Source organism: Plutella xylostella, chromosome 4 (assembly GCF_932276165.1).
Source record: "Plutella xylostella chromosome 4, ilPluXylo3.1, whole genome shotgun sequence".
Classification (NCBI taxonomy): Eukaryota; Metazoa; Arthropoda; class Insecta; order Lepidoptera; family Plutellidae; genus Plutella; species Plutella xylostella.
Genome location: NC_063984.1, coordinates 1,703,598 through 1,721,528, shown reverse-complemented (window position 1 = coordinate 1,721,528; position 17,931 = coordinate 1,703,598). Strand labels below are relative to the sequence as shown.

The 17,931-nt window shown below is 37.9% G+C and overlaps 1 protein-coding gene across 2 annotated transcripts in view; it reads left to right on the top strand.

The window, feature by feature from the left end:
• Positions 1–17,931, top strand: part of LOC119694535 (reticulon-4 receptor-like) — a 147,286-nt gene that overhangs the window by 60,200 nt on the left and 69,155 nt on the right. For both annotated transcript variants that reach the window (XM_048630225.1, XM_048630223.1), the window contains exon 3: positions 8,797–8,847. In XM_048630225.1, coding sequence (XP_048486182.1) covers positions 8,797–8,847 — 51 coding nt within the window. The remainder of the gene's footprint in view (positions 1–8,796; positions 8,848–17,931) is intronic.

Genomic DNA, 17,931 nt, shown 5'->3' with positions numbered 1-17,931 from the left:
CTGATACCTTCATAAATATTTTAGGAGGCGAAATTCGGACGAATGACTGAAGGCCAATATCGACAAGGGAAAGAAAAACTCTGGATAGAAATAAATGTAGGCGGGGAAAACTAATATTTCTCCTGTAGGGAATGTTCAGTTATTTTGATTTAGCCCCAGTCATTTCTGTATTCTGGATCGTTAGATATATTCCAATTAATACTAAACTGAAGTTGCGAAGACATGAAGTTGCGTCACTGAGAAATTTCAATGTCAAAACTTAACTGTTCAAATTTGGGGTTAACATTAATGAGATTCTCACTCTTTACGAAAATAACCTACCTGTTTATGCCGATTTCTTGTAAGAAATACAGTTATGTGAGATTCTGTGGGTCTATCAAATGCTAAGCTGATTGATTTAATGACTTCATAGTACATTATATCTACAAAGTGAGAGTCGATGTGGTGTTTCAAAAAATAATCCCATGTTAAATAAGTGTTTCTAACAAACAGAAGAGTACAGTAGGTTCTACCGTTGTAGTGAAAGGATTGGCCAGTCAGTGGTAATGCTAACTGTCCAGGGTGCGTAACCGTTAGGTATAAGGACCCGCCACTCTGTGAAATTTTATAGCTGCCAGCATGGGCGTACCCAGGTAGGGGCAGGGGGGGGCAGCTGCCCCCCCCTAGCAATTTCGAACCTGAGATTTTTTCCTATTATATGTAAAAAAGCATAATATCACCTTATATTATGCCTAAAAGCGCTAGGGAAAAATGATTATAAAAACATTTAAATACATTTTCCGTTTTCTCCAAGAGTCATAGCACATCACATTCGTGCTATCTGGGTTTCAACACCACTAACACACATTTTTGCATTACGATATTTTACTTAGGATACCTACTTATTGACTGAAATAAATAAAAACCGGCCAAGTGCGAGTCGGGCTCGCGCACAAAGGGTTCCGTAGCTTAAATCAACCTATCTCAAAAACTATAAGAGATACTTTGATCAAACCAAAAATCGTTGAAAGAGTTAATTAGCATGCATCACCTCTATTTTTTTTAGAATTTTATACCCCGTAGTTATAAAAATAGAGGGGGGGGGACATACTTTTAACGACTTTGAGAGCTGATATCTCAAAAACCGTTCACTTTAAGAAAAATGTTTTTTAGAAAACTTTATATCATTTTAAAAGACCTTTCCATTGATACCCCACACGGGTATGTACATCGAAAAAAAAAATTTCATCCCTCAGTTACATGTATGGGGGGCCCCACCCCCAATTCTTTTTTTTACTATTTAGTGTCATATTTTTGTAGCGGTTCATACAACACATATTCCCATCAATTTTCATCACTGTAGTACTTATAGTTTCCGAGTAAATCGGCTGTGACAGACGGACAGACGGACAGACGGACAGACGGACATGACGAAACTATAAGGGTTCCGTTTTTGCCATTTTGGCTACGGAACCCTAAAAACAGAAAATATAAATTACTTAATCGCTGTACGACACTGCCCTACATTTTATTGCTACGTTAGCAGTTTACGCGCGCCCGGCAGCGGTAAATCAGTTCATAATCAATCGCCGCCGTGTACTCATTATCATTTACTTTAAGCATTAATATTAGTACAATATAGAACTTTAAACGTATTCAACTCTCGTCATTTCGCTCCTATTTTAGAGTACGATCCCTAGATGACTTTCTTAAATCAATCATTGCAACTAGGTATATATCATAAAATCAAAAATATAATTCAGAAAACTTAGCTTTTTTACTTATTTTTTTATTCTAATGAGATAGTTTGGACTTCTATCATATAAATGACAACTTTAAGGGGTGAAACATTAAAAGAGAACACTATTAGCCCAAATCTTCAGTTTCAGTCTCTATTATTAGGTAAATACCTATTGAAAATAATAATAATGATAATCATAAAGGGGCAGGGCAGCTTCTGGCCAGCTGTTGGGCATTAGGGACATCAGATTCCAGAGGGAGGACCTCTGTTACTCATCTCTGGCTTGCCTTTATCTTGGTGTCCAAAACACTGAAGAGGAACAGGATCTCCCACCTTTTGCTTGACTAGCTTGAGTGGTGTTTCACTAGAGCAAAAATACTCGTAGAAGGATATATTACCTGCAGTTTTTTTTGTCTAAAAAACTAGCTTCGGTTCTTGTAACTAATTTTATTCAACTATTTAGCAGTTGTGCATATTTTTATTGGATAGAGATGACTTTTTGCGGATAAAAGCATTTTATTTCATGTCCGTAATGCGTTTAAATCTCGAGATATGTTTTTTTATGAAAACTAAGTATCTAAAACTTTAAAATGGCCGCCATTTCTAGAATATTGAGATTTTACCCCCACATATGGGGGTTTTTTCTCGGGGATGAATTTACTCGTAGAATCCCCCCTTAAAGTTTGTCGGGTTCGAAAAACAACATGTTGTATACCCTTGTGTGAGAAGTGAGAACCCTTTATCAGTTTTTTTTCCATATCTTAGAATAGTCCTGCACTAACTGGGGGTTTTCTTTGGGTTTAATTGTATAGTCTAAGCAGGGAATATAATATGGTTGGTTGGAGTCACATTTAATATAGAATTACATATTTTGTCTAACGGGTCTCTACATAATAATTCGGCTCCATGAACGCCTTCCTCGTGTTTGGGACCCTGGTGCTGGTTCATGGTACAAGAAGTACAATTTTGTGCATTTTGAACCGGAACTGCACATTTGTAACTACCTAGCTGTTTTGTCGAACAAATATAATCATAGAATCATTGTGTTTTACTATGCTTACAACAAAGATAACAATGTAGCATAAAATATGTACTTAAAGAAAATTAACTAAAACTGCAAAATAACATTAATTTCTTAACTCGCCCGGTGTCAGGATCAATGTACGCCGCCATTTGTGACCATCCGAGTCCGCGTTGTTCTATGTTTGTGACAAACTGACTTCAAATATCAACCACAATTTTTTTAGGCATTAAAAACAATAAGCACAAACGATGCGTTTCGGTTCAAAAAGGTGAAATAAGTTTAACGCTAAAAAAATGTGCAAAATCGAGCGCACATTCGTATCACTCAGGTTCGAAAGGGCTAGAAGATAAAACAAACGTAAATTTTCCTGCCAAGTGGGAATTAAAAACGTATCACCTAACTCTGCGCAAAATGAAACAGGTATGAGCTGCCCCTCCCTAGCTGAAATCCTGGGTACGCCCTTGGCTGCCAGTAGCATGTCAATTTGATTTAGACACGTTGAAATAACATATCTGTATACCAAATCATAGACTTAGTATATACTAGCGTATAGACGAACTGACAGCTCGATAAAACGTGACCAATTTTGATTTTTCAGTGTGTGCATTAGCTAGTGATGTACCTTTCTTTACTTTGGAGGACCATCGATAAATTATTGAAGTTCGATGTTCGACCCTTGGAGAGTTGTTCCATAGACTGTTGTTGTCCAGATTATAATTTTGACATAGTGTAAAAAAATGCATAAATTAAAATAAAAACACTTTTTTCCTCGCTCCTTATTTTATTGACTTTTAAACAGAACAATCTTAGATATATCAGCTGGCTGACCCATATTACAGGCTCTGCCTCGGATGGCCGAGTCTGAGATGTTCCCACATATTTATTTATTTAACTGGTTCATTACAGTTTCGTTTCCTAAATTATGAAGTTTACTTTCATTCTTAAGTCGAATTGGTGCAAATGGTAGAGTTCTTTGGATTCCAACCAACGCGTCCAACTTATTTCAACCACTTTCGGCTTATTATAATTTCTATAGAGGGAATCTGTTGGACAAATTATAGAAAATAATTAGTTTATGTATTTGTTAAAAGATGTGCCTTGCCCTGACTTATTTTTATAGCTAACATTCAAGATAAAATATCGATAATGATATCGATTAATTTGAGTCAATCCCTAGCGTACATGTAAAATAAATTGATGAAAAATATATCCACTAAAATCTTGTAAATTATTAACAAATGGACTTCCACATACACAAAATATGAAAGTAAACAACAGCATTGGCATTATTTTATATTTAATACAGGATAAAAGACAAGTTTTAACCAAAAATATACGCGTCATAGCAGTGATGACGATTTTGGTATTTACCTGTGAAATGAGCAATTTTCAGGATTATTTCTATGATTAACGCCACAATCACTCGCAGAAGATGTTACCATTGTTGAATACAATTAGATTTACTGAAAATAAACCACGATGTACGCAAAAAATCCAAAATACTAAGGTGTTGATTTTCCGCGTGCTGAATTGTGACGCTCTGTCATTCAAAACCAGTCACAGTTTCATTGGATTCGCTATCCTTTTCTATCTTGCCAAATTTCCGTAAGGGATTTTCTTCTCTCTCGCTCGCTTTGTTCGTCTATACGCTAGTATATACTAAGTCTATGTACCAAATAACTGTTAAATATGAAATTTCCTCGTGACACCCAATTGACATCTCCCGAGGATGCTCGAAAGATTCCCACAACTTCAATCGAATGCGAAACGGAATGAAAAGTCCAGAATACGACGGACTGGTCTCGAAGGACCGTCGTCGGCGCGAGTCCTCACCTGTCACGACAATTTTAATAAAATAATAATACTTCCGTCTCGCCGCCATATTAGGCAAATGCTGGTGTGCCGTCATGGACGCCACTTTGATTAAAAATGTCTCTCCGAGCTTTATGCCGGTGGAAGCCATTTTTGCTCCACCTTTGTGTCGCAAGCGCGCACTTGACGATATGCTAGTTTTAATATAGATATGAAGCGAAATACTGAAGAAGTATGCTTTTTTAGCATTTAATAAATATACAAGTGGTTAATGTTTTAATTACTTCAATTTGAGCTACCAATACACAAATGAATATGCATTTCACATGCATACAAATACGGAGCGGAGTTAACAAGTTAGGAAGCCGTAAAGGTACTCAAAATTCAAAAATATGTTCTGCATAGGCGGAGTGGTTGTTGGTATTTCACGCATGTCAGACTTTTATTGAATCAGAATTGTTATCTAAATAATCTATTGTACCTACAAAAATATTCTGCATACGAGAAAAAACTTTCGACATAAAATAAATTTCCAATTCTATGCATAAATCACACCGGACCGACATTCTAATGAATATTAAATTTAGCCAACAGCCTGGCCTAGTAGTGATGCGATGTACAAAAAAGTTATTAACATAATTCATAAGGAAAAAGTCTTGAAGTCTTTTACAGCACCCATAGCGGCGCGGTATTAATCCTGGCCGCTTTATATTCATACTTTGCAGGGAGAAATAAAAAAATATTGACACAACAAAACGTTATATGCTCGCTTCCCGCGGGAGCGCGCGTAATAGCGTACAATATTTCACTCCGGGCACTTAAGATGGCGTCGTCGTCGCCACAGAGCGTCAACTCCGAAATTTTATGCATTACCTATCCCCGACCGAGTCCTTGTCTGCTGCACAGTCTGCCAGCCTGCCCCGCGCCCCGCGCCCGCCCCGCAGCCCGCGGGACAAGGCGTGCCGCGACTGCCGAAATGTTGCCCCGACTGTCACCAAGTTTTTTTCAGGCGCACAGCCTTCTGTGTCGTATATTTCTGCATATTTGTTCAGAAGTCTTCGGTGCCTAATTTGTTAAGGATGAAATGTTATCATGATCATCAACCCTAACCAACAATCGTCCACTCCTCAAAATACATAGATAATTTAATAAACTTTAAACACCCTTCAATTCGTCATTGCTAAGAACAGTCTCATTGAGACTCTAAAGTCCAGTAAACCCTTTCATATTTTATCACAAAGCTACATAATACCTCTTCCAAATGAAGTCTTCATTGTTTGATCATGAACAAGCGTGAGTCTGCCGAAATATTGTGACTGGAACAAGGGCTAAGCTGTTTTGACAGCAGCGAGACAAAGTGGCGTAATAGCGCGAAATCCGGGATTCAGGCACACAGCTCTTAATTCGATGTGACACTAGGGTTGCATTGCATCGAAAATCTCCGTGTTATACATACTCCGGTACCAGGAGTTCACAGAATGCTCGTATTTTCAACAGTGAAGCGTCTGAGCTTGGAGTTGCTAATGGAAAATACAGCTGCGGAATAGTTTCACTGCGAGGAATTATCGTCAGGCAAGGTGTACACTGCTCAGAAACTAGTACGTACCTGAAGATAGATAGACATACCTCAGGTAGGCACGAACTCGTACCAACCGCCACATATAATCAAATATTCTACGACGTACAGAAGAAGAATAGGCCACGGGCAAGATTTACGGCCGCGTGAAATCTAACATCGTTAGTCCGATCGGAAATTCGCGTGAACATTCGTTCGTCCGGGAACGCTCGCTGCAATCTTGGCTCGTACGTCAGCAGATCGCGTCAGATGCATTAGCGTATCGGGGGTCACTCAAGATTCCGAACGCTGCTGCGCTAAATACGACTCTTTCTCGTTTAACGTACAGATTGAATGACAGCTCCTGTTTGTAGCTAGAGTAACCCTTGGTATTTATAGTTGTGCGCTGTGCGTTTCTGATTCCGTGCGCGCTTGACGGACGACTGTGCGGCTCGGGCCTACATTGCTAAGGTTACCGGCTGATAGCGCGAGCGTTTGAAGCTTATATTGCACGTTTGTTTCCTGGGATTACGATATGGGAATGCGTACATGCATGTCAATCTATAGATAGGTAGGTATTTGTGTCGATACGCTTTAGCAGTTTAATCAATTACCTTAAACATGTTTTAATTAAATATACTACAACGTTCACTTAAACATTTAATGGGACCAAACAGAGAGCTCCACATGGAGCTTTGAAAAACTTTATCTACTACTCACACTCGCACAGTTAAAGTAGCGAGCACAGTGAATCGGGGGGCTATTCTATTCCCAATGCGCGACGATTCGAAGCACCAAATAGTTCCGGATAAAGATGTTCCTCGCCGGCTTTGTCTGGGCTCCTTTGTTCGCCGCCAATTAGTCGTAAGTTAGGGCATTCGCCGCTCCTCTCTAGAAGCGCCTATTATTGCTTAATAGATTATGGTTTAGTCCCGCTTCTAGTCGCGATTTGTCCCTCCCCCGGGTCTAATGGCGGCGTTCCCGGAGTACCGGGTCTCGCAGCGAGTTTTCATAAATAATTTCCGCGCTGCGGTGTCAGCCCTCATTTTTCATGCTGTCTCTGAGAATAGGTGTCTGTTTGGTTAGGCGGCGCGCCGACTAGATAAATCTGCTGGTTTCTTGTAGGTGCTAGCTGGCGTTTACCTACGAAGTACTTGCTACTTATATTTGTTTTGTAACGTTTATTTTAGTGATATTGTTTGTGACAACCTTGAAGTGTCATTACGGCACTCGTCGCAGTAATTAGTGGAGAAAAAACTAAACGACCTTGTGTACACACTTTAAAAATAAAATAGGCTATGAATACAAGTAAGCTCGGTATGTTTTAAAACTTTTATGACATGAGTCATGTTATAAAAGTTACGTTACAACGTGAGTACCTACTAAAACATGCCGACCTTATTCATACTACATAACATAATTCTGTAGTAGGTACCTAGAGAAAAACACACAATTCGCACTAAGCTGTCATAGTCGCGGCGTCAGTTCCATTTTTCGGCTGATGTTGTGAATTCTACAGGGTGCATGAAACCAGCGAGTTGCATACAGGTTGGGTTTATTTGTGAAATCTCGCAGGTGCATCCTCTTTGTTGCGCGATTTGAACTGCAGAGGGCGTTGTTAAGCTCGCCGACCAAGCGCTGCAGTTTAAACATAACTAGATGACGTTTTATGACGGTCGTCTCCAACCATCGTCTTTGCCGGGCTTTGCCTCAAATGTAGAGTACAGAGGAAATGCGATGAGCAACGACAGATGACATCAGCGCCATCCCAGCCGATCATGTCCGACATTAATTCAATCCTAAAAACAATTTATCCGCTCGTGTTTTGCCTATACACACACGGCTCGCCATACACCACAGAACATGGCCGCGGCCGGCCCGGTGTCCACACGACAACTAAAACACGGACACAAAGAGGCGCACACACGTCCGGACAAGCGGGACAACGCGGGGCTAGTGAAATATGGCCGTACGCCGCTACAAGCCTTTCCGATTTTAAATAGAATACGTTGTTTATTTTATACGCGGACCGGAATTGCCGCCGAATTTGAATTTAGAATTTAATCTGTTTTGTTTTTAACGCATTGCGTCAATGTGTCGAACCGTGTCGCGTTTCATTTGTTCTAAAACCCCTTTGTGTTGTACCCGCAGTTGCTATGAAGATAATTTGTCCCGTTCTAAAGGTACGGAGCCGAAGCACATTAAGCTGTATGGAGCTAAGCTCAGGTGTCCAAGTCGGAAGCAATTGTTCGCACGAATCAACAGTTTTGTCTTCCAAGCACCCCTTTCTTGCTTGTAGAGTAGAGTGTGTGGTGTTAAGTGAGATTTAAAAAATAGGGTAGGCTGTGGCTTGTGGATCACATCCTCAAAATATCTATGTTGGTAATTATGAATGAAAAATCATTTAACGCAAACTAAACTTTATAAGAAAAACAAACATTAATTTACTTACACTGAGTAGCACATGGTTTAATAAGATAATTATGAAAACTGCTACCAACATTTATACTAATTTATAAACTTGAAGAGCGTCACTATACTGCGTCTACTCTGCACTTCCCGCTGACGAATAATACCATTTTCTTGCCCAGTTTAGTATAATGGCATCCTTTCCCCTTTGTAAACTGTCAGATAAACGATGCAATTTTAAGAAATGTACTCATGTTTCTGTTTGTTTTGTTGCAGGACAATTTGATGGACGGATCAGCTCTCACGTGTAACTACAGGACTACAATGGTAAGTTAATAAATTATTATGGAAAATTACCGTCGACTTCATAAGTAATAGGCAATTGCTACTAATGCCTGTAAGGTCCCTTTAGACTGGACAACGGAATTAAATGTATGTAAAACTCTACGCTTACCTGCTGTCTGGAGAATATATGTATACCTATTTCAATCATTAATGTGTCATTTGTTACGAAAGATCTTACACTTAGAAAGTCTCTCTCATAAACCATACTTCTTCAGTTAAATATCAATCGTAGGGACGTGATCCCTCAAGGCTGCATACACCATTCACGTAACTTGACGGCTAACTTTACGGACGTAAAGGAAAATCCACCCTTCTTATGTGATCCCTTGACAGATTCCTCCTTGTTTTACGACACTCCCAAGGGCCCATATTTGCTGCAAGCTTCTGCACATAAAACTAGTCCCTAACTAATATCGGGCCATCTGCCTCCCGCTTCGGCCCAAAAATCTCCTTAGAAGAGCAAAATTACGAAATTTCTTTCCACTAAAAAGTCGATGGGATTCCCCCTATTCTTTTTTCAAATGCCATTTGGAGATCAGAGGAATGTCTTGACTCGTTACTAGGGAATCTTTGCTCGCCAGACGATGACGATACAACGGCAATAAGGTTGTATATCGGGAAGATACGGCCTGCCTCATGCTAATTATACAGAACGGAATCTTCCGTCAAAAAAACTTTTCTAACAGAATAGGAACATTTTTATTTATTTTTGTGTTTGTTAAAATTTGTCAATTACTCTTTTGAAGAGGGTATGAAGGAGACGAAAGCAAAATAAATTAGACGAGTTTTTGTGTCGCTTTGTTCTTTTTAATGTAAACGGCAAAAAGTTTAAAATCTCATTCGAAGATCATTGTTTTTCTCCTTTCGAAATTAGGGAATTCTTCGCGTGTGCGATAAACCGTGGTTGTGGCTGAGTTTCGCAAACTTTATGGGGTATTAAAAGGCCATTTGTTTGCAAAAATATTCAGAGGATGCGGAATGAGGAGTGAAAAAAAAGAGCTGCAGGGTTACTCTAACTTGACAAAAAACTAACGAACTCTCATTCTCGCCGTCGCCGTCATACAATCGTTTAATTCAACGAAACATGGTAGTAGTATAACTTTATGTTACATAAAACACTTAAAATAACATTTAAGACTTAAAATCTATAATACAATAAGGGCGGCCTTATCGCTAAAAGCGATCTCTTCCCGGCAACCCTACGAGCTAACATAGAAACTTGATTACCGCTGCTGCGCTCTGAAACTTTGTTTTTCATGAACTACGAGTAGAGTGACCTCCCAGGTACGAAACAGAGGTTGGTGCAGAGACATAAAATATTAGGAACGGCCGCGAGAGGGCGCGGTGACGGCCCGTAACTCACTCACCTCACGGCACATAATAAAATACTAAAACAAGGGGCATAAAAGAAAACTCCGAATAATATTTATGCGGACTCCGGGACCGCGGGACAAGCTGGAGAGAAGCGCGTTGAGGCTCAACAGTCTTACTAAACTAACCTAAATAAATAAATAAATAAATATGTGGGGACATCTCACACACGGCCATCCGACCCCAAGCTAGGCAGAACCTGTGTTATGGGTGTCGGACAGCTGATATATCTACACAAATACATAGATAGATACATATGAAATATAAATATCAACACCCAAGACCCGAGTACAAATATCTGTCTTTAAATAAATATCTGCCCCAGCCGGGAATCGAACCCGGGACCTTCGGCTCAGTAGTCAGGGTCACTAACCACTACGCCATTCGGCCGTCCATAACCTAACTTAAGACAGAAAAAGATTGTAACATTTGTATAACTATATAATAGAATCTTGCTTTATTGAACACCACATAAATCAGACATACAAAAACATACTTATTAGACTAGAACTAGTGTACAATGGGCGGCCTTATCGCTGAGATCGATCTCTTACAGGCAACCATATACATTGCTATAATACACTCTAGAGTAGTCTAGAGCAATAAAAAAGTTCCACATAAAAAATGTTGACACCAAATGACTCCGGTTTCTTTGTTAACTTATTTTAAAATGTGAACAAAATATTTACGTTATCAGTTGGTAATATTCTGATGCGCCGTTATATTTACTTCAATATTTCCGACGGCGTAATAAAGCTAGCTTTTTCCGTTTATAATTTAGTCCTAATTGTCACTGGATTTTTAGGGGATCTTAGGCTAGTTATAACAATATATCCCTATCCAATACTCTTATGTAGTGATCTCTTCCACTAACCCCGTTGTTCTGACACGGGCTCCAGTGTTTGTGTGAAATTTGGGAGTTTTTCAGCCCTCGACCGAAGTTTGTGCGTTCTCTTTCCTTCCTGCGCGGTGTTTCGACCCGATTTTAAAGTCAAACTTGGCCAGTCCATTGTTTTGTTTGAATACATTATTAGGTTTGTTTGTCGCGTTTTTTGTCCATAGGGGTAACTTTAGCTTACGCAGAACTAAGTTTCGAAGCGCTCCACTCTATCTCGTTGTGTTAATCGCTTCGATTGCATGGCAGACAATGTTCTTGCGTTTTTCTGTTAAGCTAAATTAGCCCTGTGCCCGAGAAATGGAGATGAGAAAGTTTTATTCACTTAAACTTTTATTTGCAAGATAAGATACTGTCTTATGTACTTTAAGTCTATTCTGTTCTAAAAATCTCGTGCCTTAATGTCGTAGTCCCTTGTAGGGTAGGCAGTGATGCGTTGATGCCGCAGCGTGGATCTGCCGAACCATTCAATTTATTTATTTCAGACTTGTTATTTTATTTTAGCAATTAGGCAATTAGGTAAAATTTTATCGCATTTAAATACATGGATAGTTTCACAATTAGCTAGATAATAAGCACAATGAACCTAAAAACTGGACAGTGTTTAACTCGAATTGTAATACCATTGCTACCAGCGGCCCTCGTTAACACTTACGATACGTTTAGAATCTCCCCCCGCATCCCCATCGGAGTACTTCCAGATAAGAGAAAACGTTTACAAAACGCGCGCCACAGATAAACTACACTACTAGTCTACATTCACTACAGTATACGACACACACGTATAATACGAAGTCAGACAGAGCTACAAGTTTAGAATAAACAGCGCCGCCGCTTACATTTCAAACTTGAAAGAATCTTTAAAGGCACAAAGAGGAGGAACTCTTTGGAATTACCTGCAGCATACAAAAGATAGGTATTTCTCTATCAACTGTGATACAAACAGCTCTGCGCTCGGTGTTTGTTTCGGCACTCGGCCCCCGCCCCCCGCGCCCCCGGCGCGCCCCTCCGTCGCCTTCTCTTGTATGTTCTTCAGTGCTATACGTAGGTTCGAGTAGTTCTTCGAATAGAGAGCAGAAGGGTTACTCTATACTGACGAAAAACGAACGAAAGAGAGCTCTTGTGCAATCGGCATGTGGTCAGTGTTATTGTGGACTGTATCTTCGTAAGGATAAGGATAGGTTACTGATATTAAAGAATGAATACCTGAATGAACGATTGAATGAATCTACTGAATGAATCTACTGAATGAATATACTAAATGAATTAATAACGAAACAGCATGTTTAATGCAACGATATAGAGCGCAGCAGCGAACCGAAATTTTAATTTTCGTACAGTACAGTGACCCCCCCCAGTTGCCATCGCGAGGGCGTTATGAATGGCTGTATGTTGGTGAATCACATAAGCTATACAGTCTGACAGAATAGGCAATACGGTGCGTACTTAGCGTGTTGGTGACAAACACTAGCTAGAGTATAGAGTAGGACTAGGTTTGTCAGCTAGGTTAGTGGATGAGCCAGTCAGATCAGTAAGGAGACTTCCTGCGTGAAGTATGACACAGGTTCTTTACAATACAGTACGATTTATTTGCACCAAGAATAAAAAATACAAAAAAAAACTAAAAAAAAAAACAGTACAAAAAAGCGGACGTAACAGTACGAAAGGCGTACGCACCCCAGAGAGTCAGCGACAGACGCTAATCTGGTCACTCCCTTTACTAAGGTGACAAGCCAGTGTTTGTTAAATTATCATCAACAAATAAAACAAGACGTGCATATATGCGTGTAAATGAGAATGGACAAATCTGACCCGCTTTTCAGCCACTAAGCAAACCTATATTTTATTCAATGATAAACGTGCTCTAAATGAGGGAAACATATTTTAAAAAATCTAAACCACGGTTTAAAAAATAAACATAGTATGAGGAAACATCTAGTCAGTACAGTCAGTCAGTACTTGATCTTGCCTTGACCTATACCTTCGTTCTCCCATGCCTCAAAATAATAAAATTTACACCAGGATATACTGTCGTCATAGACTACACATCAGTAAATGTTTCATCAATAGCTGCTCTGGTGGGCCATGGCGCCTTAGAGAAATGTCCATTCTCCTTTGATGACGTAATTCAGCCTTAATTTATAGTGTATCAGTCCAAACCAAACCAACAACTAGAAATTACCTCTGAGATTTGTGTTTAATGAGTTTCAAATACATTAATCTCTTAATTCTAACCCAATTCTGTTTCGCCGGGAATAGATCTTTCCTAGACCCTTCATTTACATAATATGTAATGCTCATGTATATTAAAGTTCCACGTAATACCATAATCTAGCAGGCTGCGCGGACAATACATCCTTTCGTTGTATAATCTGCCATCATGCAACGAGAATATTAAAATTACCTATTCTGTGTCTAGAGGGATTGACGTAGAATTTAATGTCGTCAGAATAGAATAGGCCTGCAGCTATAAAATAATATCGAATCAAACATAGTTTGTGATAAAAAATCATAAAAAAATGTTGTCAATGAATGAGTAACTTTTCAGGTTACAAGAACTCTTTTTTGTTTAATCCGTAAAAAGTTATATAGGTACCAGACTATTTGCCTTTTTTTACATTCATCAATAAAGCCTGAGAGACTGTTTTTTTTAATTCATGAAACAGAGACACAGAGAAATAGAGGTTTTTGTACGTAAAAAAGTAATCATATGTCCACGATCTAGTTTGCATTTTTTGCAGAATTTATTATACACGCTCCACGAATTGTGCTTAGGGAAGAAACAAAGTACGAAATTAAATATGCAGGTTCAAAGTTCCGAACATAATATTCTTAACTAACTTTACAGCACTAAATATTTAATAGCTAAGCTAGATTGTAAATTATAATAATAATCAAACTATCAATCAGAATAATAAGCTCCTACAAAGGCATACCTTTAAAGGAGGTCAAAAGTGACAGAGTATATGTTTAACCCGCGAGGCAAACGAGGGGTGTTATAAGATTACCTCGTCTGTTTGTGTATGTTTTTGGTAGCGTAGCTTTAAATCGGCTTCTAACATTATTTTTTTTTGTTATTAGCTAACAAATAATAGCTTTTTTCATCTGTCTAACTATCCCTGAACACACTGTAAGATACATGAACAAAGAAAATCATATTATAGTTATAGTAAACAAACAGTGGTTAATAAATAACTTAGACAAATTACCCCGGAGCGATAGTGGCACAGTTATCTTAACATTTAACTTAACCTCGGACTTTAGTTAATTAATCAACTAGATAAACTTAACAAACTATTAGTATAGTTTTTTGTTTGGCCCTTTTGAACTACCGCTGGCTTCGCCGCATTCGTTACTGGAGTTAGTTTTTGTTTCTCTATGTTTTATGTTTTAATTTTTGTGAAAGGATATTCCCGCGAGCTTTGCTTCATTTTAAAAGAGATTGTGGGTCAAAAAATCGCCTACAGTACTTCGAAAAAAAGTAGTTATATAGATTTTTTTATAAAATAGACAGACATACGGACAATAAAGAGATTTTTGTGGTACGGAACCCTAAAAATATATTTGTTCTGAACTTCACGTGCGAGTCACTCTGGCTAACTTTAGATTACATTCTTAATCTTATTTATACACACAAAATAATAAAACCCTTGCGCAATTTTCCACACTCAACAATAGTGGCTAATAAACGTCACAAGATTTAGCGCAAATGACGGCTAAGTTGCCGGGGGACACCCTGTAGGGCACGAGGGAACGCGCATCTGTTGGAATTGCAGCACCCTGTACCAATTACCCATTCACAGCCAGAAACGGGCGGTGGGACGGATGCGAAGTTGTGAAAAATATACGGTGGTTATACATTTTTTATATATCAGAGTGTACTACCCCGAGAAACAATTGTATTGTTAGGGGTGTTATGCATAAATGTATATGTCATGTTTGAAAATTAATAAACGATTTAATTATTTTTTTTCATGATGTCTTAAGTAGCCAGTTCAGTGTCCCACTTTTTAGTTAATCCACTATAATTCGATCATAATTTGCTGACGTTTACGTGAGTTTACTCTCGTAAAGAAAACACAGAAAACTTTTTTTTCCAGAAGAAAACAGTGTCGGTTTTCAATCATCAGCGTAGACACATATACAAGTAGTAACTATACAAAGAGTATTATTAATTATTTATTTACTAACTTAAATATACCCGGGAAGTTTTTTTTGTCTAGCCGTTTCTTTGTATGAATACGAGTATCGACATGTCCATATTGAGTAGTCTTGTCCGAGTATTTGGCAAAGTTACCTTGAATCACTAATGAATATTCACCACAGGTTTGGATACTTGAAAGATAAAATAACACAACACAAATAATAAAATTAACTGTGTAGGAGTAACTTTTAGAATTAACTAAGATTTCTGTTAATGTTATCTAAGTCACGACAGAACGGGGTCCCTATCGCGAAGTTAAAACGAAGAAACATTTACGAAGTAATTAAGTAATGTCAAATTTAATTCATTTTGAATCCGAAAATCGTTGTCAAAACAAGTTCGCGATAGGCACACAGATAATAATTTACGTCATTTTAACGTCACAATTTATGACGCAAACTACTCACAAAGTCTTACCCTAACCCCATAAACAGGGAGCAACGATCGATCTTGGTACTTTAAACCCATGCGTCCAATCCCTAGGGTCCGATGCGTTCTGTTAATTCGAGCCCGTATTTGCAAACTACCCTCTTGTTGTAAGAAAAGGGGATGAGGGGAGGGGCAATTCTGACGTCCGAATAGGTTTCCGAAGCTGACGAACAAATATTGGTGAGCATTATTGGGAATATTGCTATCATTTGAAACTAAGCTCTGTCTAAATAACGATTGATAATGATAAATGAGAGGCATTTGAATGGCTCAACCGGTTTTGATGAATCGTCAGTTCTTACACAAAAAGAGCGAATTTCTTCAGTCATAGATAATTTTTAGCAGCTAATGTGTTTGATGAATAAATCTATTTGAATTAAAAAAGGTGCATCCGTGATAAATATAGAACAACGCAACATCAACATCAGATTACGAGTGACAAACATTTAACATACATACTTATAATATTATTTCACATATTCCGGGCATTAATACTGTTCGTTAATAAATATATTTTCCAGTTAAGTAATGTAAATTAAATAACTTTGGCCTCGTTCCTCGTTTACCCGCAAACTTTGTAACAGAACTGTAATTTTTAATTAGCAAAAGCCGACCTGCGGTGCAAAAATAACGTAGGGCTTTGCAAATTGAAAAGTTTTGAAGTGTGTAACTAAATATTTTTCACGAAGTCAAGAGCATATAGGTTGCATGTGAACTGCGTTCATATTTTTTCAGCAGCCAGTTAGTTTTACAGTAGGTACTTGGTTTTTTTTTCGGTGTAGTTTAACTAATTAATCTTATTAATAATATACGAACAACAAAACCAGAACACCTAGATTGAGCCCTGCTAGATAATTGTATTTGTGTGAATAATAGACATCCATAAAGCGAAATTTTAGAATATTTCTAATACTTTTATTATTTATCTCAATCTAGATGTTCTGGTTTTGTTGTTCGTATATATTGTTAATCTAAGCTTGCGGGCAACAGCAACTCCATGTGTATCATTCACCTCTAACAGGATACAAATATTAGAGCTCGTAAGCTTGGGGTCTTCGATCCGAATGTTTAGGCAACGTTCACACACGTGCGTGTAATTCACAGAGTAACCATAGACACTATGCACGCGCCTGTAGAGTAAACAACAGCGGCGGGAGAGTAAACAAATATGTTATTCTGTGGCTTTCGTCCGTGCAGCAACCGTAGAGTCTATTACACGAGAGTAAAAAAATACCTATAATAAAATAATAATTAATTTATTAAGACCAAAATATGCAATTACACAACATTGTGACAGAGAATTAAAACTACAGTATCTGGGGTATCAATATTGTAGGTCAAAAATCTAGGCTAACCTGTGTTTTTTTGGATAGCTAAAACATGGTGTTTTAAAAAAATGTCTGATTAGAAATGTCTGTTTTTTTTAAATATAATTTTATGAGTGGAGTACTACTGCTAACAATAACTCAGCAATACCCAATATTCACAACTATTGTGTTCGTGTATCGCCGTTGGCTGTTTGAACGCCAATAAATGAATCAACACGATATAAATTTGTTTCAAAATTTAATTGCATCATACAGTGTTGTCCCGTTTCTGTACTTATTTATGTTTACAATGTTCTCAATTATACGATGTAATGTTACGTTTATTGTTCTGTCTTATAAGAATACAGATACAAATACAAAACAATGACAAAGGCCGAAGATATGGTGATAATAATAAATAAATAATCGGGTATTTTTGGGTCGTAATACCTAATATTTATATTATGTGGTAAAAAATATACAAAGTGAGTACTTACCTGGTTTGCAAAATTTCTTGACAATTTGTTAGCTGCCAGCTTATTACAAAACATTGTTCTCGAAAGAGAAGGTAAATTATTTATTATAGAATCGAAAATTCGTTTATGCAAGAATATTTTGAGCTCCTAAATTGCCTTAAGCGGCCTGAATAAATCTTTTAAAAGGCTTTTATAGGAGGCTGTTAATATGCCCTGAAAATAAAGGACATTGAATAAGTTTCTAAAATGACAAAGTTTGAATAACTTTTCTTTATTTTAAAAAGTTATCATTTCCATAAAAAAACACTATCAGTTGTTACATACATACTGACTAACTGACATTTTTTCTACTCCATCAAATGGTTGTTTTTTTTTAATCCACAC